A 27,970-nucleotide genomic window follows, 5' to 3' on the forward strand; every position below is an offset into this window, starting at 1 on the left:
TTATAAAATTTTAAAGCAACAGGTTTATTCATTTAGTTACCAGTCCTCTTTCATTAGACAGAAATTACTTTTGTAATGTTTGTAATTTTTGTCAGTTGTTAGTATGTATCATATAAATTTTGTTTTATTGTGGAATCCACTCCCAGTAAAAAAAAAAAATGCAGAAGAATAGGTCTGTGTAATAATTTTCAGTTCCAGTCAATTTGTGTTCACTACAGTAATTCTCAGTGAAGTATCCCTCTGAAATAGCTGTTTGTTCCTCTGGTTCAATTTGATGTGTTAAAACCATGAAAGTACTGTTAAGATTGGCAACACTTCCAGCACCATGATAAACAAAGTGGGACACACAGTCAAAAATCAATTAATTTTTCCCAGAAAGTAGCATTAAAGTATGTGATTAAAACAACAATGCTGACACGATTCCTTGGTCAGTTTTCTGATTTTTATGATGATGTGTTTTGTCATTTTCCCTTGATCGACTATCTTTGTGACTTTGGTGATGAATCTGTTAATATTGGCAAGCAGACATGCTATTTCACAACAACCTGCCTTGATCACATTGGTAAAAACAGCAATAATTTGAACCATACTGTTAGAGCTTGTTTTGCCAAAGTGAGTCATATTGTCATGTGACAGAAGCAAACAATGCACTTGAAGAGTTAATTGTCATTAGCCTAAATTACTCACTCAAGATGTAACAAATAAGTTGCAAAAATAGACTCTATATATAGCATATCTATACAGCTCATTTACTCATAATCGGCAAGTGTCAATTTTGGCAAAAACATTTTTTAAATATGTTAATCCATCCATCATTTTTCTGCCATTCATCTGGATCATGTTATTTGACATTAGTAGGAATTATCCAATGGGTGGCAAGTATTGACAAAATGTGTTGTGAATGTCAATAAATCAGACAACTTGATAAATAATTCTGGCCTTGGTATCCCTACCAGTTTTCTTTGACTATGGTATTAAAGTAGTCTTAAAAACTCTTAAATATAGCCTTATTTGGCTAATAGTGCAGAGACCCAGATTATTGTAAAGTGAATATGTTCAGGTTTTGAACCATTGAACGAAAGAAAACATCTGAAAAGAAAAATCATAAAATTGCGTTTGGGTCATATTTCACTATTTTGTAACATTTTATAGACATTTTAACAATTAATCATGAAATTAATCAGATTCAATAGATTAATTGATAATGAAAATAGTTGTATCCCTAAAATCAACCCAGGAAAATGAATTGCAATAGTCAAAGCCACATCACCTGATAGGTAACAATACACACATGTAAAGGCAGGTACATAATGTGTGATATGGGATAGACAGTAAGAGTGAGGGAATGGTTTTGGGCTCTTTTGATAACCTGGTTATATTTATTCATAACTTCTCACGGGACATAATGCTAAAAGACCCTTGCTAACCTCTCTCTCTTCCCCTCCCTCTCACTCGCTCACTCTTTCTCTCTCTCTCTCTCCCTCTCTCTCCCCCCCTTTCTCTCTCTCTCTCTCTCGCTCACTCTCCCTCTCGCTCACTCTTTCTCTCTCCCTCTCTCACCCGGTGACGTCATGATACTGGGCCGCGTTTTGCTGAAACCATAGGAATGCGACACACTTTGTATTTACAGCCCAGTGCTGCAACGCTTCGTGTTGTTCTGTATATTTTGTGTTTGTACTAACGTTATCTGTAACCGTCGTCGTTTCAGTTTTTTTAAGAAGACGTAACGACGCTTTTGACGGTTTAAACAAGTTTCATTTCTTCGCGGAAACAACTTTGTTGCTGCAGGGAGTCTGTTTTTTTTTCCTTGTCCTCAGCTGCGTTTCCGACATGAGATCAGGTGGATAGTGTGTTGCTGCTGGCTAAAAGAGTACCTGGGACTAAAAGTGAGTGAAGTAAGTTTTAACCACACTTAGATCGCTTATACGTAACTCCCTGTGTTGTCGTTTGTTAAGTTAAAGGTGTAAGTTAAAACTTCTGGCGGTCTGTGCTGCGGTGCTGGGACAGCGAAAGAGCCCTCTGCCGCTGCATGGTACCGGCTCCACTCGACTCGACTCTACTCTACTCGCCTTAAAGTTAATCTGGGCCACAAAACAAAACTCTGTTGTTGAAATCTCACAGCACGGATTAACCGTGAGTCAGAAAAAACATAATAACGTTATTGTTTGCCTTGTGTGAAGGGGGTAGCAAGCAACCGAGCAGCGAGAGAGCGACACAGACAGCCCTGCTGGAGTGCTGGGAACTGACTATGAGTGTCTCTTTCAGCTCGCCTCCCTCCTCTCCCTCTTTATTGCCATTCAAACGTCTCACTGACTGCTCATATGTGTGACTGTCAAGACAGCTGTTGGCCTGAGCTATCCGGGTCATCTGTCTCTCTTTGCACAAGTGTTGGTGACACATGTAGATGAATGGGAGAACAGGTTTTGGTAGTGATTTGCTCTTACCCTGTGTCCTTGTGTTTAAACTGAGTTAGGAAGTTGGGTACTTGTGCTCTTATGTCCAGGAAGTCTGTTTCATGGATCTTATTATTGTACTTATTTAACAAAATGACTTCTGAAAGTCTGAGATAAGCATAGAGAGGATGGTGCTGCCAGTGCTCAATACTTTCTCTGATTTTTTTTTTTTTTAAGGTTGTTCAATTGAAGCTTGGAAGAATATGGTGTAGGTATTTCTAAGATAGTTGGTATTGGATCCAATATCAAGACAGTAAAATATGAGGATTCAGTAAATTGTCACAAATCAGTCTTTTTCCATTGAGTAATGTACAAAACACTCAGGTGGATATTTTGCTATAAAGCAAATACGTAAATTCTCTTGCAAAACTTACATTTTTAGTTTGTTGAAAATTTCTATCTCTGAGATCTAGTTCTCATAATGAATTTATGAAAAACTTAGGTGTTAGGTGTTGAAACATAAATCTGAATGAATCTGATAAGGGATAGATGGGATTCAGTAAAATGCTATCAAATATAAATCTCAGTAAGTTGCAGTTATGGGTATTACACAATAAGTTAACTGTTATTGATATTTGGCAGACTTCCTCGCCCATATCGGTTGCCATGAGTGTCTTGATTTCTGGCTGGTCCTAAGTGATTATTATCATTCCAGAATATACTATGGGCTAATGTGTGCAGATCGTAATCACTCCTTCAAAATGTAAACATCAAACATTTTTAGCATTTCACATCTTCGTTCATGAGATGAGCCTTTGATATGCAGTCCTACCCTGATGTCTAACATGAAAGAGTGATATCATTAAAAGACCAGGTTATAACACTGAAGTGTGGCTGTAACATGGGCTCCTTTGTTGGCAAGCTGTGTAAGGCAGGACTCTGGATGACCAGAAGTATAATCCATAGGTGTGCTGTTCTGTTTGACCCGATCTTGATGTTCTTCTGTGTGTATCTTGAAATCTTGACTGAAATCTGTTGTTGCATGTGAGATCTTATAACGTCAACATCAGCTGACTATTGGCTGGTCGATGTTTCATGTCATGGGAACTTAAGTGTAACAACTAGTTCTGCATCTTAACTGCCTCATTTACTTTAATAGTAGACAGCAGGATCACTGTGTAATATAGAGGCTTAGAGTGCCACACATACAGTGTTATGAACAGGCTGATGTTCATTAGGTCAGTCAGTAGCTCCAAGGTCGCACAGTGTTCAGTATGTTTGCATAGTACTTCATAAGTCTGGGAACCACTGGTAGAGACGTGCTGTCCTCTACCACAACAACAATGGTAACCTGAATACCACTGTCTGTTTTTTGGCATCTCACTTTTTAAATGTGTGTGTCATTGAAGAGCTAATACCTGTGCACTTGTTTCTTAGCTTTAGTGAACTCCACCTCCAGAGACTACTTAGGTAAAATTTACTCTATATTAATTAAGCGTGAGAAATTTCAGTTCTGACAAACACTGGTAAGGGTTTTTTGCCTAAAAGTGTTCAGAATAATGAGGTTAAGAGTCAGTATTCAGTCAGTGTTGTGGTTTGAGACATCAAAAGTTGTAATAGAGGTATTCTGAAAATATGTGCTTTTACATGGATGGGATGATTTGCTCTACAAGCACTACACTGGCTGGTCTTGACAGACTTGGTTTTTGCTGATATGTCATCAATCAACTACAAGCTAACAAGTAATTACATGGTTTATTTGCCTTGTTATAAGTTGGTGTAATAAGGTAAAATCCTCCAAGCCATCACGTAAAAGATAATAATATTTTGGCTTTTTGAAGCGTGAAGTTACGTCGGCCCTCTCAACCAACGAAAGGAAGATAGTTATGTAAGGTATGTCTCAATGGAGCCACAGACAGAAAATCATTAGTGTGGATGGAGAAAATGTGTGCTGCATGCTCTTGATGTCGTGGCTGATGCTGGTCACATGTTTTCAAAGTAATGGTCTCATTCCCAACTTTATGATGAGGTGGAGCTAATATGATGGAACGGTTTAGAATTGCTTTCTGGGATTAACAAGCAGAATCAAAAAGCATGTTGCCTGATAAATTCACAGCCCTTGTAAATTTGGATCTTTTCCCCATTCACCACTGTTTCATACCCAACTGTGTCATTGCAGCTAAACAGTGTTGTGACTGATGGTGTCTTTCTGAGTGCGGACCACCCATGTACAACACTTGAATCAGGCCAGAGGACAGCAGCTTCATCCAGAGCTCATCAGCCTGGCTCTGGCCCACTGGCCAGACAGGCTTTCTCACTGTTCAGCCAGGCATATGTGAGCAGCAGTGGAGCAATGCAAGGAGAGAGACTGTGTGAGAGAGAGGTTGAGTTTAGGAGAGAGGAGGGAGAAGAAGAGCAGAAAGAGAGCTTGAGGGGAACGGTGGGGGTAGAGGGAGACAGAGAAAAGATACAATGAGGGGTGGGGGGGTGATGATGATGAGAGAGTGATGGGAGGGGAAAACAGGGAAGTTATAACTATAGTGATTGTTGTGTTCAAGGAGGGATCTGCTTGTTTTGGTCTATGAGAGGAGGGGCTCTTTTATAGCTTTTTGTTTACTCTGTGTGTGAGAGTATTAACACTGTTTGAGTGGGTGGCAGGGTGCAGCAGTGTAGGTCTTCTACTGTTTTAGCCACAGGTCAAACGCTCAAAAAGATTTTTCTCTATGTGACCAAATCCCATTTGTATCAAAACCAATACCAACCTATCACTGACTTAATCTTGCTCATGTCAGTTTATTTGGTTAATACTTTCCCCAATGTGTGCGTTCATGAACTGTCCCCTAAAAAAAATACTACCTTGTGTTCAGTTACGTGACTCTGCCCTGTCTAACTAACGTTGGTCTCAGTCACTCAAAGCCAAGCTGGCGATATGGCTGACATGTTACTAGTCTTACTACTGAGCCTCAGGCTATGTCCCCACTGATATGTTTAGTGTTAAAAAAAACACTTATGCCTGGTGTCCACACTACTCCAGGTTTTTGAGGCTCTAAAACAGAGACTTAAGGAAACACTGCTGGCCCCGTTTTAGTATGAAAACCCTTGGATTGCTGCGCTGATCTGGACAGACAGAAACCCAGACTTTTGGAAACGTTGACACAGACACCTTCCTCGCCCTCTGGTTTGATCTTAACAGTCATGACTATGACAGCAGTAAAGGTAACATGGATCGCAAGCAAAGGTAACACCACCAAGTGGAGCACAATCACATTACTGAAAATGAAGAGTGCATGGCTCAAAGAAAGAGAGAGACAGAGAAGCGCCAAAGTAATTGTTCATCAGTCATAATCGAGGTAAAGGTTTGAAATAATCTTGATATTGATTTGAAGTCATATCACCCAGAACTACTCAAAAGTATTAAATTAATTTAAATTCACAGTGTAAAAAGACTACAGAATGGTTTACTGATGCCTTTTATTCTTTAAAGAAGTAGATTGTTCCCAGTAGACTACTTTACTTGAGATCAAACTGGTTGCATCATCACAACTCAGCTTCATTTGTAGGTTATATTTCTGGAAATTTCTGTCTGAACTGGCATGTAAAAGATCTTAACAGGTCTTAAAACTCAGAAACTGGACATGCAGAAACCTATAATCAACCCTGAGAATGATTATAGGTCTCTGCATCTCTGAGTGAGTACATGGTTTGTGTGTTTGCTGTCTGAGCCACAGTTAATTCCATTTATATGTTTCCATTTAATTCACTGAGTCAGTCAGCATTTCATAGAAACATTAAATAAAACAAATCTAATGGTCATGAACGGCAGACACCTGTTGCTCCCATTCTCCTGTGTCACACAGCATTTTCTGTTTTATGATGGAATTGAATATACAGGGGAGTATGGGCAGCTGAGCACAAGGGCTGTCTGGGTTGGGGGTGGGTGACTGTACACCTGCTGCAGCTGTTAATCACTCACCTTATCTTTAACACCTGTTCAACTTTGAATGTCAATCTAAAGCTGCTGTGATTTGGGAAAGTAAATCATGAAGAAGATGATAATTGTTGTTGTTCTTACAGTAATTATTCTATTTTTATCATGTCTATATTTGACACATCTTTTAATTTTTTATAAATTTGGTATTTATATATTTTAAGTAGTAATAATCTTCAGGCACAAATAATGAGCATTACTTTAGTAATCTACTCTCTACTCTGTATCATTCTCGTATTTTAATAGCATGTTAGGCTGAATGGATAGTATCACAAACTTGTACCCTGCTGGTTTCATTTTCTTCACATCGCTGTTGTTATTATTCCCTCACACTGCATGTGATTTTATCTTCGATTGGGTGAGCTACATCTAACTGCACATCCAGATGCATTTTGTCTTGTAAAGCCCTCCATTTACACACACACACACACAGTATAATTTATTGATACTATAAACATTCAGTCAGGTGCTTGCCACCCAGTAAATAAAGTTCTCTCTCAAATTAAATGGGGTCTTTGTGGTCAGAGCTCTATAATCTGTTTGCTGTCTGTCACTTGGCCTTCATTACACTTAAGCCTCATTGTTTCTTGGCTCTTGCCAGTGAAAGTAAAATCTTGTTTTTCACCCACATTCTTTTAACTCAGAGTTTCAGATATCTTTAGCTGCAGCTAAAAGCTCAGGATTTGAAAGCCAAAATACTCCATGATTCACAGCCAGACCACTGTCTGTGAGTATGAGACGCTCAGTGTCATTCTCAATCCCCACATGACAATTTTTCGTACTGATTTAGGGTCTGTTGAGGCTCCTTATGCTTTCAATAAGATATTATGACTTAAGCCATTAACTTACAGCCACAACTGTTCCCATCTTGCCAATAGTAATTATAGGGTGCATGTGTATATTGTATATTTATGTAAGATGATAATACCGCCAGCCACCTCCTCCAGTCATGATTAATTTCATCCTAGTAACAGCAGTTACTATCCGTGTTCCAGAGTTCAGATGCATCGATGGACTGAATTGCTGTCTCAGTTGAGCACTAATGATAAGCCTGAAGTGATTTATGTGCTTCTTCCCTGTTGTCGCCAGACTCATTATGACTTGAATGAGGCATTTGTCACTAGTGTTGTAACTTTGCTGTTATGAAAAAGTTTTGCTAATGGCAATAAAACTCAGGCCTGGTAGCTGGGTGGAGTCGGACCCTGTTTTTTTTCAGAGAAATAACTGAAGATGTATCTTAATGTGGACCTAATACACTGTTACTGTAGCTTGGCCTTTTATAGAGGCATAATATTAATAGATAAACATTTGATTTGATGTATTTTAAACATGTCTGCGCTGACAAGTGCTGATAGTTTGTTTTATTCACCAAACATTTGAGGATGACAGTGATCACAACATTTGGTAAAATTATGGGGGTATTGTGTCATTTTTAAAAATGTGCCTGTCAGTAGGGGCTGATTGCTTGCCCTGCATTGGTCAAGTCTGGATGTGCAAAATTACCCATTACAGAAACACACTGTACAGAGGTACGGAGCCCTTTGGGGCCAGTGGGGGAAAAAGATCCATGTATAAATGTGTAGGTTCTGGGTTTAGAAATCTGTGCACACAATTTGTAGGTCGTGCACTCAGATTTGTATACTGTGCCCTCAGATTCTTGCGTCCTAATAACTTGGTTTGCAAGTTACAAGCACAAAAATACAACGCTACACCATGAAAGCTGTGAAACGTCCAATGCACAACACATTATAACATAAGATCTGTCCTGAAAGACGGAGAGACATACAGGCAGAGATCCCTCCACTGTAGTGAGATTCTGTAGTGTCCTCAAATGACAAAAAAATTACATTTTAAAGTAGAGAAATGTATAAGTAAAGCTTATAGGTATGTGATATATACACCATGTCTAAGGTATGAGTTGTGCTGTTTTCTTCCATCGTAACCACTCTGATTTGTGCAAATAAGGTTTGGGCACTTTGTGTAGCTCCTCTGCAACTGCAACATGACTGCATAAATGCAAAAAAAATTGTAATTGGATTGGGCTGTATGATACTGTGTACCGATTTATGTCTTACACTGTCTTGCTGGCTTTGCACCTTGCAATAACAATCAAAGTAGTCTGTATATCTGTGTACACATACGATAAATGTCCATATTGGTAATTTATCCTGACTTCTTTGTGCTGTTTAGATTGTGTTGAAGTTCTGTGTTGGTGCTATTGAGGCTGCATTTTTGGCAGCTAAACTCACTTTTCTCAGTGTGTTCCTGGGCGGGTCCTGCTCGACTTGAAACACTCCTGCTGTGAAAGGCTCTATTAACACCGCAGACAGCAAGCTTGGCAGCATGACTCATGCCCTCTAACTTATGACCCACCCAAATCGCCCTCTCACTCAGCTCACCCACTCATCATCCTCCTGTCCCTTTCTGGTACCCACATCCCTGCATTTGTTTCATTACCTTGTTTTTAATCAATTCTTTTCAAGAGTTGAGGGGCTGAGTTGTTGTTGACACTGTATTTTGTAGAAAAACAAGAAGAGATGACTGTAGCAGAATTTAGCAGGCCAACTCCACCACCTCACTCGACGCACCCTCTCTCCTCAGGTGCACAGCAGGGTCTGGTTCTGCTTATAACACACTGACCAACAGCAAGTCTCTGTTTGACTACTGGGAGTGTCTCCTTTGTTACCCACTGACTTCAAGGTTGAGAGGGAGACTAACAGTTTTGTGTGAAATACAGAATTTGTAAAACTTAAAATTTCTACTTTTTTTGTCGACTTTTTCACAGCAAACATTTTAACCACTTGTTGTAGTAGGAGAAGTACAGGTGTAACTAATGACGTTAATGATGGCTCCATCCCAGTAAGACATGACAGTGTGACAGCAAGCTAGCATGCACTGTACTGGGACCCTTAAACCAAATAAGCTGAGTGGTATTCAGCCATGATTAACTCTCTTATTTCCACATGCTTTTCTTACTGTGACATGTCATCTGTGAAAAAAGGCCCATACAAACGAGGTGTTTTTAGGCTCTACCTTGTGGTTGTGTTGTATTGGACTGTGGTATTCCATGTGTCTGGTTGACATTCAGTATATGAAGGAGCAAAAATATTAATAATGGTATTGTTTTGGTTGGGACCAACAGCACCACAACTTGGAATCCAAGCTCTGTTGAACCCATTAAATATCACCTTGTCCTCAAAGGAAAATGTCACCAGGCCTTACATGTAGATAACAAGCCTGGGAAAAGTTCTCAGACACATCCTCCCACTTTCACATCAGAATTATTTTTAAATAAAGCCATGTACAGAAGAGTGTATCCATCTGTTCTATGTAGCAGAAAGTGAACTGTCAACAGCAGACTGAACTGCAGTTTGTCTGTTGTGTACATGGGCAGTATACACTTGATATAGTAGTATTATACAGCACAGAGTGACACCTGAACTATGATATCCACAGTGTGGTTGAGACAGTGAGAAAAGCAGCTAGTGATGATGATGAAATGTCTCATTCAAGATGCTACTCTGATGTTTAGTCTGTTGCTTTGAAGGAGTTCTTGCATGGATTGTTATCCCACACCAGGGCGGCTGTGTTATTATGCCCATTAGGAAATACTGGAGCAGGAGCAGTTTTCCTGTTATTAATAATGGGAGACAAGCAGTGAGATTGTTGTTGAGCCTGTTGATGACCTCCAGCCAAAGGTCACAGCTGGTAAAATGTCACTAGGCTGATTAATGCTCAGAGGGCGGGCATAAGCTGGTCAGTTGGTACTTTATTTGCTGAAACACACAGATGCATAAAAACACAAAGCATTTTTATCATTGTGATGTGAGTTTTGCAAATAAGCACTCAATTGTTATATGGTTTTTACTATGCCAAGACAAAGGACCTTGATACAGGAGACTGCTGTTCATTTCCCCCTTAAAAACTGATAGTCAATGTTGTTGTTCTGTAATCCATGTCCATTTCATAACTTTAACTGTGTGTTGTTATTGTAACCATGACAACAAAGGTCTGGCATGCCTGCCACTGTTTTCAGAGGGTAGGGAAAACGACCCATGTGGTCATGTAGGATAGGATAGTAAAACCAATAATTGAATGTTTTGCAGAGTTTCTGAAGTTGCTGTCTATACCTGTCTGCAACCTTTTGTGAATGCTTGTGTGGTATGTTTTACATATGCCACTTGGAAGCTTTACATTTGCATTTTTTCTTTGGTCTTCCCTGCTAACCCTCTTCTTTTTCCTCCTTTCTCCCTGCAGGTCTGATGCTAGGCTGCAGCTGCTTCAGCCACCATCATGTTCACCAAAAAGAAGAAGTCTCGTATCCAGATCTCAGCTCCATCCAACTTTGAGCATCGCGTACACACAGACTTTGACGAGCAGGAGCAGAAGTTTGTCGGGTTGCCGCGACAATGGCAGTCGCTCATCGAAGACACAGCCAAAAGGCCCAAACCCTTCATCGATGTCACTGTCATCACTACTGTAGAGCCACGCAAGGTGGGATGCTTGAAAATTAAATCAGCAAACTAAGTAGTGAGCAAAGGAAAATTATGCATATTTAAAAATTTGATGGGAATGTTATGTTTTATGTTTATTTGTCTGTGAATTTTGGTCGCTAGACCTAGCTGCATTTTTAATTTTAATTACAACTTCAGATTTACCACAGCATGGTCACTGCAGTGCGTTGGTCTTCAAAAGCCACATCTAGGTAAAACAGTCAAGTTGAGTCTTTTTTACCATGTTACTATTTAACTTGGTGACGCTAATTAACTCTTAGCTGCAGCTGTCGTAGCACAGAATCACAGAAGTTTTACAAAACTGCAAAAATTGACTTTGACTAGAGACAAAAACTCAAGAATATTCAATTTTAAGTACAGAGTAACTAACAAGTCCATTCACAGTTTTACAAGCCATTTAAAAATCCATACAGAATCCTAAAATAGTGACAAAGTGTTGTTATGTTAGGACATCCCATCCTGTCGCCCATTATTAACTGTTTTTTTTTTTTCCTCCAAAAAAAAATCTTCAGACAATTGTACGTGGCAACAAGATGGGAGCAGACGGCTCTCTGACCTGGTTGCTGGATGAGTTTGACACCATGTCTGTGACTCGCTCCAACTCCCTGCGACGAGGCAGCCCTCCCATCCAACCTCGCAGGGACTCCAGCTCTTCAGGAGGAGGAGGGCAGGAGAATGGAGATCCTCACCACAGACACTATTCGCACCAAGACAGGTAAGGAATTAAACTGCTTCTCCAGGTGGAGTAACGACACAGATTTTGATCTAAAATATATAACTTGAATTATTTAATAATCATGTATGTATTTCTGCCTGTTGTTGTGCAACATCATTTTATGATGGACCCAGGAGCAAAGCAGAGTTTTTATCAATACAAGCCCCACAAGCATCTGTACTGATGTATGCATCACTTTGGTTCTCAGAGACCGACCCAGACCAGAACACCAGAGCGGCGGTGACCCCCGCCACGGTCAGCGTGCTGTCCGTCCTCCCCAGAGGGATGAGGGACACCAGGGTCGGCCCCAACAGCAACCCCGGGGCCAAGAGCCCAGCAGGGCCCACAGGGACAGACCAGGCTCTGGCCCTCCCCCTCCCCCTCACAGAGACAGAGAGCCAAGGGACCGGGACCAGGTACGAACTGAAGATGAACCCTGTGTCAAAGATGAAACCAGCCTTGCAACCTATTTATTCATATTTATTCATTATAATATTTGTTATTTTAACATTGCTGTTCATAGGATTAACATAGTTCTCTGTCCTGCAGTCATTGTCTTCTAGACCATTATATTAAGTATTAGCCTTGTTTGTATTTATCAGTCATATTGATATGTCCTTACTCTAAATGAAATAGCAGGTAATGATTTTGTAGTCATTAAAAAATGAGTGCGGGCGGGCTTATACATTTTAATTGTATGAGTATCTTGAATTTTCTTTAATTTGACATTATAACATTAAATCCTCCCTGTAGTTGTTGACCACTTACCTTTATTCTTCTATCCATTTTTCTTTGCAAACTTCACAATAATCCCTCCATCTGTGACCCATCCCTGCCTCTTCTCAGGAGCAGGTGGTTCGCAGGGATCAACCTGGTGATCACAGGCCAAAGTCAAGCTACATGACACGGGATGGCAGCCCTCAATCTCCCAGGGACAAGAGGCCTCTCTCTGGGCCCAACATCCACACCCCAAACCTGCCAGTAACAGAGGGGGTGATGAAGACTGCCCAACAGACCACACGGCCATTTAACACCTACCCAAGGACAGACAGCGAGGGCGGGCGTAGCCCCACAGGACAGGTAAGGACAGCAGCATGAACAGAAAGACAGGCAGAGTAATGCAGTTCAAATACAGTTTTTTTTTTTTTTTACTACTTTGTGCAAAGTGCTTTACGGAATTATGTAATAATTTAAACCGTTGAAACAGTGTTTCCATTTTAGTTTTACAGTTAATCTAAGATTTTCCCATACATTTATATTGTAGTAACTACCCTTTTATATCTCGGTGTATTAGGCCATTGCAGGCAAAGATTTTTATCTGGTAATTTTATCCATAAAGTCCCTAAATTGAGAAAATTACTATATTAGAATTTAAAACAACATATTCTGTGATAGAAGATTAAATCCATATTGCATCCTCATTATATGTAAATATTTTTGATGGTATAAGTTATTAAGACATAACAGTTTCTTCTTTTTTATTAAACTTGTGATGACATTCTTCTGTCTCCTTCCAGCCGATTCGACACCATGAATCTTCCCCTCAAAATGGCCCCTCTTGTGGTTCCACCCGAGGTTCCTCCAGTTCCAAGCCCCCTGTAAGCCACCCACACCCTCATCACACATCCCACCCCAGCCTGACCCCTGAGACCAACCAGCATCCACACACTCCTCACCCCAACGTTCCAGCTCCACGGCCCCCTGTGCCCTCTGGGCCACCAGGGTCAGGTGCTCCATCCCAGGGCCGCTCACCACAGAGGGAGCCCCAGAGGGTTTCCCATGAGCAGTTCAGAGCGGCACTACAGATGGTGGTGGATCCTGGGGATCCACGGACCTACCTGGACCACTACATTAAGATAGGTGAGGGGTCCACTGGGATTGTGTGTATAGCCACAGTGAAGACCACAGGGAAACTGGTCGCTGTGAAGAAGATGGACCTGAGGAAACAACAGCGCAGAGAACTCCTCTTCAACGAGGTAAGAGTTCATGATGTAGTTGATTCTGTTTGGCAGAGACACAGCGATTCACAGTAACTGAATGTGGTAATAACATGCAACACTTGATGATTTGAGGACTGCACAGCAGACAGCAAATTGGATTCTTTACTGCACTTACTTCTGTGTTTTAGTACTGTTAATAGTTTTTAATTTTTTTGTATTTCTTCTTCCTTGGCTTGTTAAGTACAAGTAATTGATTAATTTCTAGTTACAGTTAATTTGTACCACTGGCAGCTGAATAGTATAATGAATCTATCTGAGTAATTTTTGAGTGTTTGATTTTATGTCATCAGAACTCTTAAGTTGTGTTTTTCCCACTGGAAAAGAGATTTTCTTTTGTCCCATTGAGCCATTTTCCTCCTTAAATGTATGTTGATACCATAAGTGGCCACTTTATCAGGTTTTCAATCTAACACAATTCAATGCCTTTAATTCTACCCTTACGAAGTTTATGACGTTTCGTTTTTTGGTTGACATTGGAAAGGTGATTATATGTTTATTACCAAGGTCATAGTTAAAGGTACTTGAATCAATTATATCGAGAGGTGTTTCTATATTTTGTCCCCTCTACTAACATACATAAGGACACAGAATATTAGAAGCAATTCTCAATATAATGCAGTATAGTACAACATCATCACTATGACCTTAGTGCTTAAACTTATATTGAGTTAAACAATATTATAGGCATGATAAAAGTAGACTTTATGGTAGAGTCGTTGTATTGGTTTGCATTACATTGTACAGGTGTACCTAATAAAGTGACCACTGAGTGTATACTGTAATACATTGTCTAACTATTCGACCTATCTGTATTTTTCCTACTCTAAACCAGAAGAGAACAATGACCGTCTTATCGCCTGTGTATATAAATCTTAAATTGTAACATTCACAAGTCTAAAAAGTAGAATCCATTCTGCCTTGACAAAAGAAAATTTTGCTAATATAAATTTCACATAAAAACAATAGAGCTGCAAAACGGGGTATGAAAGTCTGTCTCACAATCAGCTCATGTTGCCTTTAGACATAAAATCATTGAATAAGATCAGACACATCTCATAGAACGACTTTGAACTGCTGCTAGAAATGAGGTTTCACTTTTTAGTACACATCACCACTTCATGATCAGATTAGTTGCTAATGGTCACAGTATATTTTAGACATTTGAATTGACATTATAGTAACCTGCAGGGCTTCAGTGTGTTTGCTCAGCATTAGTGGGTGCTGACCAATGCAGCATCGACCTGACAGATACACAACAGCCTGTCCACCTGCAAGGTCACACTGCCATTCTTTTGAGTCTAATAAGTAATGTAATTACACTCTGTGTCTGTGTGTCCATTGATCTCCATTGTAACTGCAGGTGGTGATCATGCGGGACTATCACCATGAGAACGTGGTGGAGATGTACAACAGTTACCTGGTGGGAGACGAGCTCTGGGTCGTCATGGAGTTCCTGGAGGGAGGAGCTCTCACTGACATCGTAACACACACCAGGTAAGAGAGAAATTAACTTAGAGAGAAGATTCATTTATCTAGCAGCTGATAACTTTAAGCACTTAAACCATTGTGGGTGGGTACATGACCTTGCAGTCCATGTAATCCAATATATTTTAATGTGATTTAAGTCTTTTAGTTTCTAACGAAGACTTATTTTATTTTCACCGACTCCCTATTATACTGTGTCCTGCTAATTTCCTTCATTAAATCCCCCACCCACCAAAAGTCTTTCCTTCCATAAGGGGGCAGTGTTTATCTAATGTGTTCCTCACAGAGAAAAATACCACTATGGCCTGTGTCATTTTATTTTTTCACAACAGCAAGCAATTTATTGATTTACATGATAGTTTTCCAAATATTCGCAAGTTTTATATCTGACTGTTTCTCTACATAAAACTATAAAACATAAACCTGAAGTTTTTTTCTGGTCTGTTTGTCACACATCATCAACATGGTTTCAGGAATGATCAAACCTGACAGTAGAGTGAACTGGGGATGTTGGGAATGTTTTAATACTACAAAAACAGATCTGGTGAGAAGTCTAAACTGACATTTCTCTCTGATGTCTCCTTCCCTCTCCAGGATGAACGAGGAGCAGATTGCCACAGTGTGTTTGTCTGTCCTGAAGGCATTGTCTGTCCTCCACACACAGGGTGTGATCCACAGAGACATAAAGAGTGACTCCATCCTCCTCACTCATGATGGTCGGGTATGTACCACAGTCCCTTTTAAGAGCCACAACCTAGCTCTTTTTAGGCCAGAAGAGCAGCTTTATAAAAGGCATTAAAGCTGTATAAAAAAGACTTATTTAAAACAAGCTTCCTTTAAAAATAAAACAGAAAGTAAAGCAGAAAAAAATCTTTGAGCTGACCAGTCATAGCAAATACTTCAAAGTGAATAATGTAGTAGCAGCACAAATCTGCTTTTATATCTCAAACCACAACACTGGCTGAGGCAGCACTTTAACAGCATAAAAGGCCTTTTTCACAGCAAACGTCTTGATTAAAAGCATTAATATAATTAATCATGGCTCTGTTCCGTTTCAGTGTTTTAGTAAGCCATTTCAACATGCACAATACCACGGCCCAGTATTAGCACAGTGAAGTTGAAGCAATCATTAATGCTAAGGTTGAGCTTAGTTATTTTGTTATTAGCTGCATCAGTGCTTTTTCTGCTATGACTTCTGGTATGCACATGATTGACGGAGAGCGGCTCCTCACCCATTCCTATTCAGAGTTTGTTCCCCAGGATGCACAAATTCAGTGCAACGCTGCAGCCACTGACAAAAGTTGACCCATTTTTACAAGAATAAAGGGAAAATGTTGGCTGTAAAAAGGAACTTTGCTAACCACCACTGTAGAACTGAGGCAGATGGTAAATCATTTCCTGCTTATTGGCAAACAAGTTTCTGCTTTCTACAGAAAATGAAACCAACATGGTTGCACAGCAACACCAGGGGAAAAAGAGAACTCAGATTTTGGTGTGTCAGTCAACAAATGCATACATTGTCAACGCCACTCACTGTTAAGTTTGTACTTTGGCGTTTCAGTCATGGTCCAGATGTGATGAGAGAGGACAAAAATTACACAAGACTGTGACTCTGTGGTTTATATGTTGCTACTTACTTGGTTCCTTTGCAGAGAGCATAGATGTTGTGGTTCTCCTGAGCTGAGAGCTCACCAACACCATTACTGTGCATTTCAAAGAGGTCTGCATGTGAAGGCAAATCTTCTGCTAAATCTTGTCAGTGGTCTGGTGAAGCTTATATCATATAGATCACATATTTCTTAATGATTCTGGAGACAGAATGAGTAGTTTCAGCCCACTGTACCACATTTTACTGATTCACTCAACATTAGTCACTCAGCAAGTGCAGATTGATATCACAGTCACATCACCAAGATGTGATGTAAATCTAAGGCAGACCTTAACATCTGTTTTTGCTATATTTGTAGGTAGGCTGAAGGTGGCAACTGTTAGCTCTCTGTTTCTCTGTACTTGTCCATTCATTGGTGGGCTGTGTTTTTCTTCCACTTTCTGAATCACGTTATTAAATATTAAATTGTTCCTGATGTTATTGATGTATTAGGCTTAATTAATTCACATTGTGTTTGCTAAATTAATTGTTTTTATATTAAAAAGTTAGTAGGCAGGCCTGTTGTAGTTTTTTGCTGAGCCTCTTGAACTTACAACAACATATATGTCCAAGTCACACATTTAATGATAAGATGAGCTAAACTGTAAACCACAGTGTCCTTGATGAAAGCTGATGGGTTTGTGGTTTGATTTCTTTGACAGCTGGGGTTTCACCCATCATCTTGGCCTTTTGCAGTATGCACGGCTAGGCAGGCCTGCACAGCAACACTGAAGTGCTTCCTCTATATTGTGGTGCTCTGTTAGGCAGAAAAGGCACCTGCAGGCGCCGCTTCACATTGCTTATTTTCCTGCTAATGTGTTTCTCAGAGGATACTCTGCATCACTCTGCTCTGTGATAAAGTGATATCAGCAGAAATGATCAAGTCTGACTCATTTGGTGCATGTAATCATCTTTATTGATCTGGATGATGAAAAAATGGAAAGTATTGTCTGTGTGCAGTTATATGTGTGCACCAAAGGGTGTAAAATTCCCCACACTGTCTTTTTTGTGTCCTTTTGTGGCAGGAGAAATTTTGGATGCGCATGTATTTGAAAAAACATTTCTAATTTGAAGTGGTGATGAATGTTTAAATAGTAGCAGTTTGATTTCAGGAAGACTTCTGAGTGCTCACATGTTCACTCAGAAAACTTCCGCTGGCTGATGTGGTGTTTTGGTGCTGAGCCGTGTTTGAGTTTTGCTTGTGGTTAGACCTGGCAGGGGAAGCCAACGCGACCAAGCATGGGCAGTTTCTCATCAGTGGGGTGGGTGTATTTATTATTATTTTATTATTATTTATTTATTTATTTTTCTTGGTGTGTCTGAATGCACCAGTGCACTGGGTGGTGTATGTGAAAGAGTCTTTCAGACATCCATTCTCTGATTAACTCATTTATCAGTGTTGAGGTTATATTTATAAAAAGCTTCGTAGGTAAAAATGTCAGTGTTGTCTATGAAGCTCAGCTCGTCAGTGGCAGCCATGTCATCATCTCTATGTATGTGAGAGTGTTCATATTTGTGTGCACCACTTCTCATTGCAAGTTTCATTTCTCTCTCAGCCATCTGTGGAGAGCGGCCGGCCTCATGAACAACATCAAAGGCTGGTTGTCAGTCTAGATACCAACCATGCACAAACTTTCTCGGAAATGGGTGGACGGCAGTGGTGGCTCAACTATTGTGACATATGAAGCTGTGGCTGAGATATCTAAATTGAATATTTTTATGCAGCTGAAACACATCTCATATATCTGTTTATATTGAACTTCCCTTCATCTGTCCTTGATCAAAAGTCATATTGACTATGCTGAATCAATTTATAATAATATGCACTATGAATAAGCGACTCCCAAACCTGCACCGCAGTGCCAGACATTCCTCCGCCTTCATTTTTCAGCCCTATCACAGCATCAGAAAAGGTTTCTGGCTGCTCTGACAAACATTTAAGAAATGATAAATAAAGTGGATACAGAGAGTTATTTTATTTTTTCAACCTCACATACACAAATTTCATGTTAAAAACATCTTGGCTGTTAGAGTCACTATGTTGTGTACTTTCTGTGGGAAATAATCCTGACATTTCCACCTCTCTTCTGTCTCCAGGTGAAGCTGTCAGACTTTGGTTTCTGTGCCCAGGTGTCCAAGGAAGTGCAGAGAAGAAAGTCTCTGGTTGGAACACCGTACTGGATGGCACCAGAGCTCATATCCAGGTTGCCTTATGGACCAGAGGTAACACCCAGATGTTTTTCTTCAGGATCTTAGCATTATTTGAACATCTAAACGAGCACATGTCTTCTAATTTTTGATGGTCTCTTCACATTTTGTCCAGGTGGATATCTGGTCTCTGGGCATCATGGTCATAGAGATGGTGGATGGAGAGCCACCATACTTCAATGAGCCACCACTAAAAGCCATGAAGATGATTCGAGACAACCTGCCTCCCAAACTGAAGAATCTGCACAAGGTACAGAGACAAAAGCAGAAAACACTTGTATGCACAACCAGTAGCAGATGTCACAGATGTCCTTCTACCTTCAAACACAAATATGCATTTTGTGATTTCCCTCAGCTAAAACAACAAAATCAAATGCATAGAAAATCATTATTTGTTTGGAATTATAACAGTAAAGCTTTTGCTTCCACGAGAGGAAGAGAAGAAACAAGTTAGTTGTGTTTTTACACATTGGATGTGACAAAAGGGTTTGATTACAATCTGTGTCATTTTTTTTATTGTAACTGTCATTGAGTGTTTGAGGTTGAAAAGTGATACACCAACTGTTGAGTAATCTGTGACCTTTTTATTGACTTTTTCTTCATTGATTCATCGTTATCTCTGCCCTGGCACAAGTCCCATTACTATTGCCACATCCCTGACTGATGGCATGTAATTCACAAAGGCAATAAGATGGCATTTTTGAGATTAAAGGATTAAGACAGCTAAATAAGCAGTTGTCAAGCAGACATGTTAGGCACAGATAGGGGTAATTGCTCTGTAATTTGCCCCACCAGTTACTTACTACCCTCCAACCATTAGGTGACTGACAGTGAAGGCTGTTTTGGTGGATGGTGTGGGCTTATATATATTTACATGCAGATTGGAGTAGAGAAGCAAAAAAATACTCACAAGTCATTTTTTTGTTTGTTTTTTGTTCAGTTTTTTAAAAACACAAATCTCTGACCATCATTTTGCCAGGGGCACTAAGTTTACATGCACTGTAGAAATCCAATTATTTCTAGCATTTAGCAGTAGCTTGATTTAAATGTCATATCACAAAATCTGATTCCATTTAAGAATAAAAATGGTGAACACATTTAGATTTCTGATGAAGAAATATATTAGATGTTTAAATGTATAATTACTCCTGTGCTGAGTGTCCCTACATCCAGAATGATTGAATGAATGTTTTCTCCCTCTCTCTTTACCTTTCTCCCAGGTCTCCCCTGTGCTCAAGGGCTTCCTGGACAGGATGTTAGTGCGAGACCCGGCTCAGAGGGCCACAGCCAGTGAGCTTCTCAAACACCCCTTCCTGACGAAGGCAGGTCCGCCATCTTGCATCGTCCCTCTGATGAGGCAGAACAGGATGAGATGAGACGTGACAAGAGGACCTCCAGTCTGTGGTGGGCAGCGTGTGCAGGTTCAGATGGAACAGAATACTCCTGCACACAGAGTAGTGGCCCGCAGAGGTCAGAGGTCGTGGATGAGAGGTCTGTGCTTCAGGCAAAACTCTCAGAAAAGTGCTGTGAGCTGCGAAGTGTGAACCAGGTGTGCAGGAGTATTCTATTTTTCTTATGTGAATCACTGAACTGTGGGGAGTATATTCCCTGAATAAGAGGCAATAAGGCGGTGTGTGTGTGTGTTTGTGTGCGTGTGTGTGCGTGCGCGTGTGTGTGTGTAAACGTGTTGCCAGCGCTGTTAATGACAGTTTCATGGCCCGTGTGTGTGTGTGTGTGTGTGTGTGTGTGTGTGTGTGTGTGTGTGTGTGTGTGTGTGTGTGTGTGTGTGTGTGAGTGTGAGTGAACTCTCTCTTGGAGTCGTGAAGGTGGAGTACAGAGAGAAGAGAAGCCACAACTTGCCTGTTGAATGATTTCAGCTGCTTTCATTTAAACACTTTGTTTTAATTGAAAGGCATGAGCTGAGAAGATCAAGGACTGTGGCTGTTTTTACTTTTCCATTTGGACCTTACCTGGATTTTAAGTGTGAAGGTTGGGTTTTGCACACCAATGAGATGCTTTTAAGGAGCCGAGATGCCTGTTGGCTAATTTTAGAGATGGTCTGAGCGACATTTTAATCTCACTATTGGACAGTCTGGAAGCTGAATTTTCTTCACTACAAGGACTTCTCTCACTGACGGATCCCAGGCTCAGACACTGTCCTCGTCACACCCAGAACTTACTACTGAGGGAGGAACTCTTTTGGCTCGAAAATGAGCTAGACTGACTTTATTTTGTAGCCATAAAAACACTAGCTTTCTCTTGTAAACAAGAACACATACACTAAGTCAAAACGTAAACACTGGAGTTGTGGTTTTTTAACAGATGAATTTTTCTCTTATTTTCTCCTTATTTTCCTGTGTAAGTACAATGAACATAGAGAGATATATCAGTTTTGATGTTTTACTATCTCAATTTTGTGGTTTGTGTTTTATTATTATTATGATTTGTTGTCTGGTTTATTTTAGAGTGAGATGTGATAATTTCTGAAGCACTGTCGACAAGAGATAGAAGCTGCACTCCCAGTTGATTCCAGCGCGCAGATAATAGACACAATAGACATGTTATTTTGGTTTTTTTTAGATCAGACCAGATAGGACTTTTGACCATTAACCTCAGTGGTCAGAGGTCAGTCAGATGAGCAGAAAATGTTTTTACAGAAACACAAAAACTACAGAGAAAACGAGGATGAGAGTACACCACATTAAAACTAAATGGGTCTAAAATCCTGATAAAACAGATAAAAATCATTCCCCTGTTTTAGCATATTTTTAAAATGTTTTAAACATCTGGCTCTTACCATGAGGTTTTCAGGAGAATAGGCTTCACCACACCCTTTTTTACATTTTTTTTATTTCACAAACTAAAGGTTGAGGTAGGAAATAAACATGAGCTGCTTTCAGGGCAGTTGGCGAGTTGTTTTCAAACTGTGGTGCATGTCAGCTTCCTTGTAATGTAATCACTCTCCTTCCACAAACACACAGCAGTTGCTGTAAATGGTCAGCTGCTGACGTGAAGGAGCCCTCATCGTGTTGTTCTACTAGGCCGCTCATCCAGTTGAATCGATTAATGTTTGATTGCCTAGTTAATGCATCTGCTAGACTGCTCCTGAATCCACCTCCAAGTGTCAGTGCGTGGAAGGAGCAAACTGTAGGTCTTTGTCATCCGGCGAGTACCTTATTTCTAAAACTCTTACACTAATCATTGTGACACACAGAAAGTAGTAATAGTGTTAGAGATCAGGAAAAAAAATGTTGCTCATGCTCCTTATGTGTGTGTGTGAAGATATGGAATGTGTTATTATTTAATGTTTGCATTTAATTGACATGCATTTGGCAGTTGACAAGGTAATAGAAGAAGATGATAATAGAATTACTTAGAAAGGAGGAAACATGTTCATGAAAATTCACTCTGAACACTAGTTGAATAACAGCTGCTAATAATGAAAACACTCACACGAATGAGCTTAAAATAATCATCAGACCTGGGTAAAATTTTGAATGGCACTGAGACAAACCTCAAAATTAAACATCACTTTAAGTTTAAAGTTGAGTAAATTTCCCTACAAAACAGACTCCTCAGATTATTTCTCAGTTAATTTTATGACCATTGACCAACCAGGAGCAAAAACCTTCCCACCATCTTATGTGAAAATATGTTGTTTGCTGGAGATTCTGCCGGTTCACAGATAGGAGCTCTGTAAAGGGGCTGAAAACAGCTTTTATAGTGGACTGAATAACACTGCTGTGACTCATTTGGAGTACAAGGCATGTGGGGGGTTTTCACATCAGGACATTCAGATCAGTCACTGTAAATTATGCAAGCTTCAGTTTCATATACTCATCTTATTGCCCCCTCTACCAAACATCACCCAAAGCCCCCTCAGCACACTGAATGAAACCACAGAGAATTAATTACAGTTGAGTGAGGCCCAGGTCTGGTTATTATACGCCCACTTCTGTCTTTATCAGCGGACATCTGTAGTTTCACACTGTACCTCGTAGCAATGAACAGTCACTTATACAGAAGATCAAATTAAAGATAAGACTGTGGCCCATTCATCTCTCTCAAGGTAATAAGATGCACATAAACACGGCCTGCAGATACATTCCCCTCTCTAGGCCAAGGCTGCTGTTTCCATTCCTTCTATGTCTTCCAGCTGCTGCAGAGAAGAGCCTCCTCTCATCAGAGCAGATCGCAGTCATGTAGCATTTTGAAGACAGTCAGGTGCTTCTTAAAATTAACGCATGGAAACATTTTCTCAAACTTCTAGATGCTGTCTCCTGTCAGAAATACTCGCTTTTTAAAACTACAGTTTAAAATTGCAACTAAACAAATGGACATTTTTTGGATTGCGTAGCACAGTCACTGCACAGAACACTGTCAAATACTTTTCTACATACATATGCAGTATACACTGCTATACATCCTATACTGCAGCTGTAGGCGCCCTGTACTCCAGCGCTCCTGTTGATAGAGTGAATGATCACTTGTGCAAACCAGTGACTGTGAGGCCTTGTACAAATAGTGGCAGCACAGAGTAGGATGAAGTAGGTTTTTATTCCAAGCTAATAAGAGTTTTTTTTTTTTCTAACATGGTTGACAATTTGTGTAAAGCACAGCTAGCTATAGTTTGTGATCGGAGAACTAAAGTCATCACCAGTTTATTAATATTGCTAAGATCACTGACTCCTGCAGCAGCACTCTGCAGGGGCGTGTGGCTGTGGTTACTGTGATGATGCTGACTCCATGAGGTTGCACCTTAACCCAAATACTTCCTTTCAGACATTGTTGTCTGTAACTACAAGCTCTAGTCATATTTTCACTTAGTTGAACTCTGTTGTCTCTTCTCTTAGTAGATTTATAAAAGAAAATGAACAGTGAGAAGAGAGACAGTTTAGTTTCCACTTGCTAAAACACGCATCATGACTTTTCTTGGCCAGACTGAAGCTGCTTCAGAAACCGTTTGGTTTGAGCCACTGCCGGTCAACTTTGTACCTGATAGTTTTTTGATTCGAAAGCATTGACAAGAAATTTCTAGCTGCTGTTTTGTTTACTTTGGCCACTTACCAGACAGTGAATTTTCAGCTTTGTAAGTTTCTGGATCTTTTTGTTGTGATGTTTCATGTTTGTAGCCTTTTGCTTCTAATCAGAAACAGGATGTCTGAGCTGAATGAGATGATAGACTGAATGACAATCAGATATAGTCGAGGTAATTCAGTTCAGGCTCTGATATTTAAGATAAGACACTGAATTTGTTTGTTTCCTGGTTTAAGAGTGATTCCTCAAAATCAGGATGTCACATTTGAATACGGATCCCAATAGAATCTTTTAAATTGAAGACCAGTTTATTCATCACTCAGAATGTTTTAAATAATTGTAAACATTTGAAAATAGACTTTATGATGAAGCTGAGAACGTCTGCTAAATGCTAGTAATTTGCATCTGGTGTGTCCTGCTGTACTTTTTAACAGGCCCTAGGCGGCTGGTGAAATGGGTGTTTTATATGTGACTGATTATTAAGGCCACTGTTAGGCAAAATATCATAATTTGAGATTTTGAGAGTGAAGTCATAATATTACAAGAAAAAGTTGTGCTGTTTTGGGGGAAAAGTTATAATTTATTGAGAGAAAGTTGTAATATTTTGAGAAAAATTATATAACAAAAATGCAAAAAGCAAAATGTTGGTGTTCTGCTTCGATAAGGTGAATTGGAATACGTTTTAGAATTTCCTGAAAGTCCATACTGCAGCCTACAGTTAATATTTTTACTTGTGTTCCACTTGTGTTTGAACTGCACCTAACTGGGTTCATTTTCATTTCATTGAAAATAAGGTGCTTATATTTTCTTTCTCAAAATGTTACAAATTCATTCTGAAAATTAAATCTCTGATCATTTATATATATTCCTAACTGTGGCCCTAATGCTCATTGTATATAAGTTCCTGTTTATTTGTTTTTTAATCCCTTGTCCTAACTGCCTTTCATCCAGGTGTAAACAAACACACTTTCTATGGTATTACAGACTGTGTTGTTCCTGTTATGCCTCATCCTACATTTGATCAGTTGTCCTTCGATTATCAATGTGAAAATCCCAAATATGTTCGCTCTACTTGTGGACTGATGTTGCTTATTAGACTGTAACAACATTTTTATGGACCAGAGTTATACTGCTTCTGTGAGGGTACATGTGTGTGGACATGTATACATATTCATGAGTTCATGCCTTAACACTAACGATCACTACTTGACGGATTACGATTCTGCCTCGACACTAAGACTGTTAGTGATGGTGGAAGCAAACCTCCATGATGCTTTGTTCTTCTCATCTCACATATCTGAAAAGTTTTCAAGTGATTTTTATGTCATTTGTTTGCCAAGTGGTGTCTGCATCTTTTGGCTGATGTGTTAACTTTAACAGCTCTCATTGACATTCCTCACAGAGAACACTTCAGATTGAGGATCTTTAATGTGGTTACTGAGTGCCTCAAAGCCGGCGCTCTTCTCACCTTGGTGTTGTTTCCTGATGGAGAAAAGATGTAGTCCACAGGGATTTTTCAAGAAGCAGGACTGCTGGCTCCTTGCTTCACACAACTGACTTACAAACGTGTCTGTTGATTTCTTTACTAGTAGGCAATGAGCAGCTCCATTGCTGCTGTTCAGGGTTCATTGTTTTGCTTCAGCAGCACGTTGACAGACATTTCTCCTTTTAGGTGAGTAGTATTGATTCTTGGAAAACCCCCTGCAGGACTTCACCTCTGGTTTCCACAGTGAACGTGTCGTTACTGAGGCTCATTTCTGGTGTCACCAGAATCCATGACCACTACTGACCAACAGTCTACTCTACAAGATATGTGACAAAAAAGAGCAAAACAAATGAATTCTTCCTCTGTTCGACTGTAATGATTCTCGTTGACTCGCCTCTTGTTTAAAAGCTGATTTCGTTGATCTGTTGCAGTATTGGCATTTTGTCATGCATCAGATTCCAACAACTGTACCTGCACCATCTTGTTTTTGTAAATTTCACTGGTATTGTAAAAACATAGACTACACTTTGAAAATTTTACTTTTTTTGCAAATACAATTTTTGTAAAAGTCATCCATGGTGTGTGTTTTCTGTAATACTTGTGTTTTGAAATGTTATTTTTCCACAGAGAAGAGTTAACCTGCAGAAAAAATACATCAGAGAATGTAAAAAAACAAACATGGCTCGAAGTGACCTGACAGTCAGCTGCTCTGTGCAGCTTTAATGCTCATTACATACTGGAAAAAAACAAACATTGGATGCATGAAAAATGTAAAGTTTAACCTGAGGGTGGTGTCAGAGGAAAATCATGTTGTAAATCAAAAGCATCTCATCAGCATTTTGCTAAGCTGTGCTCAGACTTTAATGCTAATGTTCGTTTAATTTCCATGTTGCTGTAACTATTGGATCTCTATGTGCTGGTAGCAGCATGTCAACATGGATACATTCACATTTAGCTTGTAACATGAAGCTTGTTAGTGTCAAAGGTTAGATTGTATGATACAACCCAGCATTTCATTGTGATACATGTTGGAAAGAGCAATCAGAGCACAGAATAGTTGTATATTGCAGAATAGTTGTATATGAACATAAATCATGTTGAGGAATTCGTATCTGATGATTTGTCTGTGCAGAGTGCAAAGACGCTGTTGCTCTTTGATTGTGACAGACTAACCTGTTGATTCAGATCATAAATAAGACCTAAAACAATCTCATAAACATCTTTTTCTCTTAGACTACACTGTTTTTCCTTTCCTTGTATTTTTCAACACCAAACCAATAATCCAAATCAGTCTTTACATGTGATGTGGTTTATTGTACATAAAATATATACATTTCAGTTCTTGTAGCATTATTACATCTCCAAAGCAGCTGCTTCCTTTAGAAATTTACACTAACTGTGGATGCAAAAGACTTTCTGCAGGAACTTGTAACTTGTTTGAGAAGCACGCTCAATCTGTTCTGACTTACACCATCATGCCTGTAATGCTTTTTTTTTTTTTTCTAGATTAGTCATCACAGTTTATAAACACATAAGCATTTGGCAGCATGAATATGTGGGTTTAAAAGAGATGCATGAAACTCAACATCAACTGTGGTACCTCTTGGAATATCTCATCCAGGTGTTGGTGTTTTTGCCAGATAACCACTGGGGTTCAATAAACACAAACACGCCATCAAACAGCAACACAGGTCCAGAAATGCAAAATACACAACGAGCTACTGCTTTACTGATGAAGTGATTCAGGCAGACTCGGTCATTAAAGGATGAAGAGATCTGAATAGGTTTGAATAGACGAGCCTGCACTGTATCAGATGTCATAACGAGGCCTAAATTGAAAGCCATCTTTCACAATAACCTCAGTGACTAATCAGTCATGTCGACTGATGACGTTCCCACACGCTGCCTGGTGATCTGGTGCTGCTGAAGACCAGCCGTCAGTGGAAACCCTGAAGATTTCTCTGCTGTATTACAGCTACAGCCAGAGTCAGCGCGTTGTATTTTTAGCACTTCCGTCAAGTCGCCTCGTCAGTTGAAGTGAGCGGTGCCAGCTCTGCAGGCTGCGCTGCTCTTCAGCAGAGCTTTCACTGTAAACAGTCAACATGAAGGGTGGGCTCCTCCAAACAGTGACAGCTATTACAGACCACAGGCCAGCTGTGTTTATGATGCGTGTGTTTGTGTTAGTATGAAAGTAAAGACGAGGTGAGGACGCTTTTTACTGCTTCTTCGGTTCTTTAGTTTAAGATAAAAACCTGAGTTGAGAGTTTAATGTAGAAGACAGGCTTCCTGTGTATTTAAGCATGGTGGGGTTGGTAACTTTAAAGAGAGTATAGAGTTAGTTTATACATATAGAAAGTATATTAATTATAAGTATAGTCATAGAGAAATGCATTTTCCCCAGTAGGTGCACATACACAATGAAACTAGGTCACCAGTTAGGAACGTGTTGCAATATAGGAACAGGATAAGATAATATAACAAGCATGTGGAGGACAA

General features: G+C 39.8%; 1 protein-coding gene across 3 annotated transcripts in view; it reads left to right on the top strand.

Annotated features, from left to right (window-relative positions):
- The window catches only part of pak4 (p21 protein (Cdc42/Rac)-activated kinase 4), a 33,469-nt gene extending 7,423 nt beyond the window's left edge, over positions 1-26,046 (top strand). The window contains exons 1-11 of one of the 3 annotated variants that reach the window (XM_056374143.1): positions 1,636-1,895; positions 10,639-10,875; positions 11,408-11,610; positions 11,819-12,026; positions 12,457-12,690; positions 13,128-13,586; positions 14,971-15,104; positions 15,690-15,816; positions 18,841-18,966; positions 19,067-19,201; positions 20,172-26,046. In XM_056374143.1, the coding sequence (XP_056230118.1) occupies positions 10,675-10,875; positions 11,408-11,610; positions 11,819-12,026; positions 12,457-12,690; positions 13,128-13,586; positions 14,971-15,104; positions 15,690-15,816; positions 18,841-18,966; positions 19,067-19,201; positions 20,172-20,327 (1,983 nt within the window). In that variant the 5' untranslated portion in view covers positions 1,636-1,895; positions 10,639-10,674 and the 3' untranslated portion in view covers positions 20,328-26,046. Of the gene's footprint in view, positions 1-1,635; positions 1,896-10,638; positions 10,876-11,407; positions 11,611-11,818; positions 12,027-12,456; positions 12,691-13,127; positions 13,587-14,970; positions 15,105-15,689; positions 15,817-18,840; positions 18,967-19,066; positions 19,202-20,171 lie in introns of those variants that run through there. The other 2 variants (XM_056374144.1, XM_056374142.1) reach the window with 2 other exon arrangements.
- Positions 26,047-27,970: the final 1,924 nt, after the last annotated feature.

This window comes from Seriola aureovittata, chromosome 4, assembly GCF_021018895.1.
Source record: "Seriola aureovittata isolate HTS-2021-v1 ecotype China chromosome 4, ASM2101889v1, whole genome shotgun sequence".
Classification (NCBI taxonomy): Eukaryota; Metazoa; Chordata; class Actinopteri; order Carangiformes; family Carangidae; genus Seriola; species Seriola aureovittata.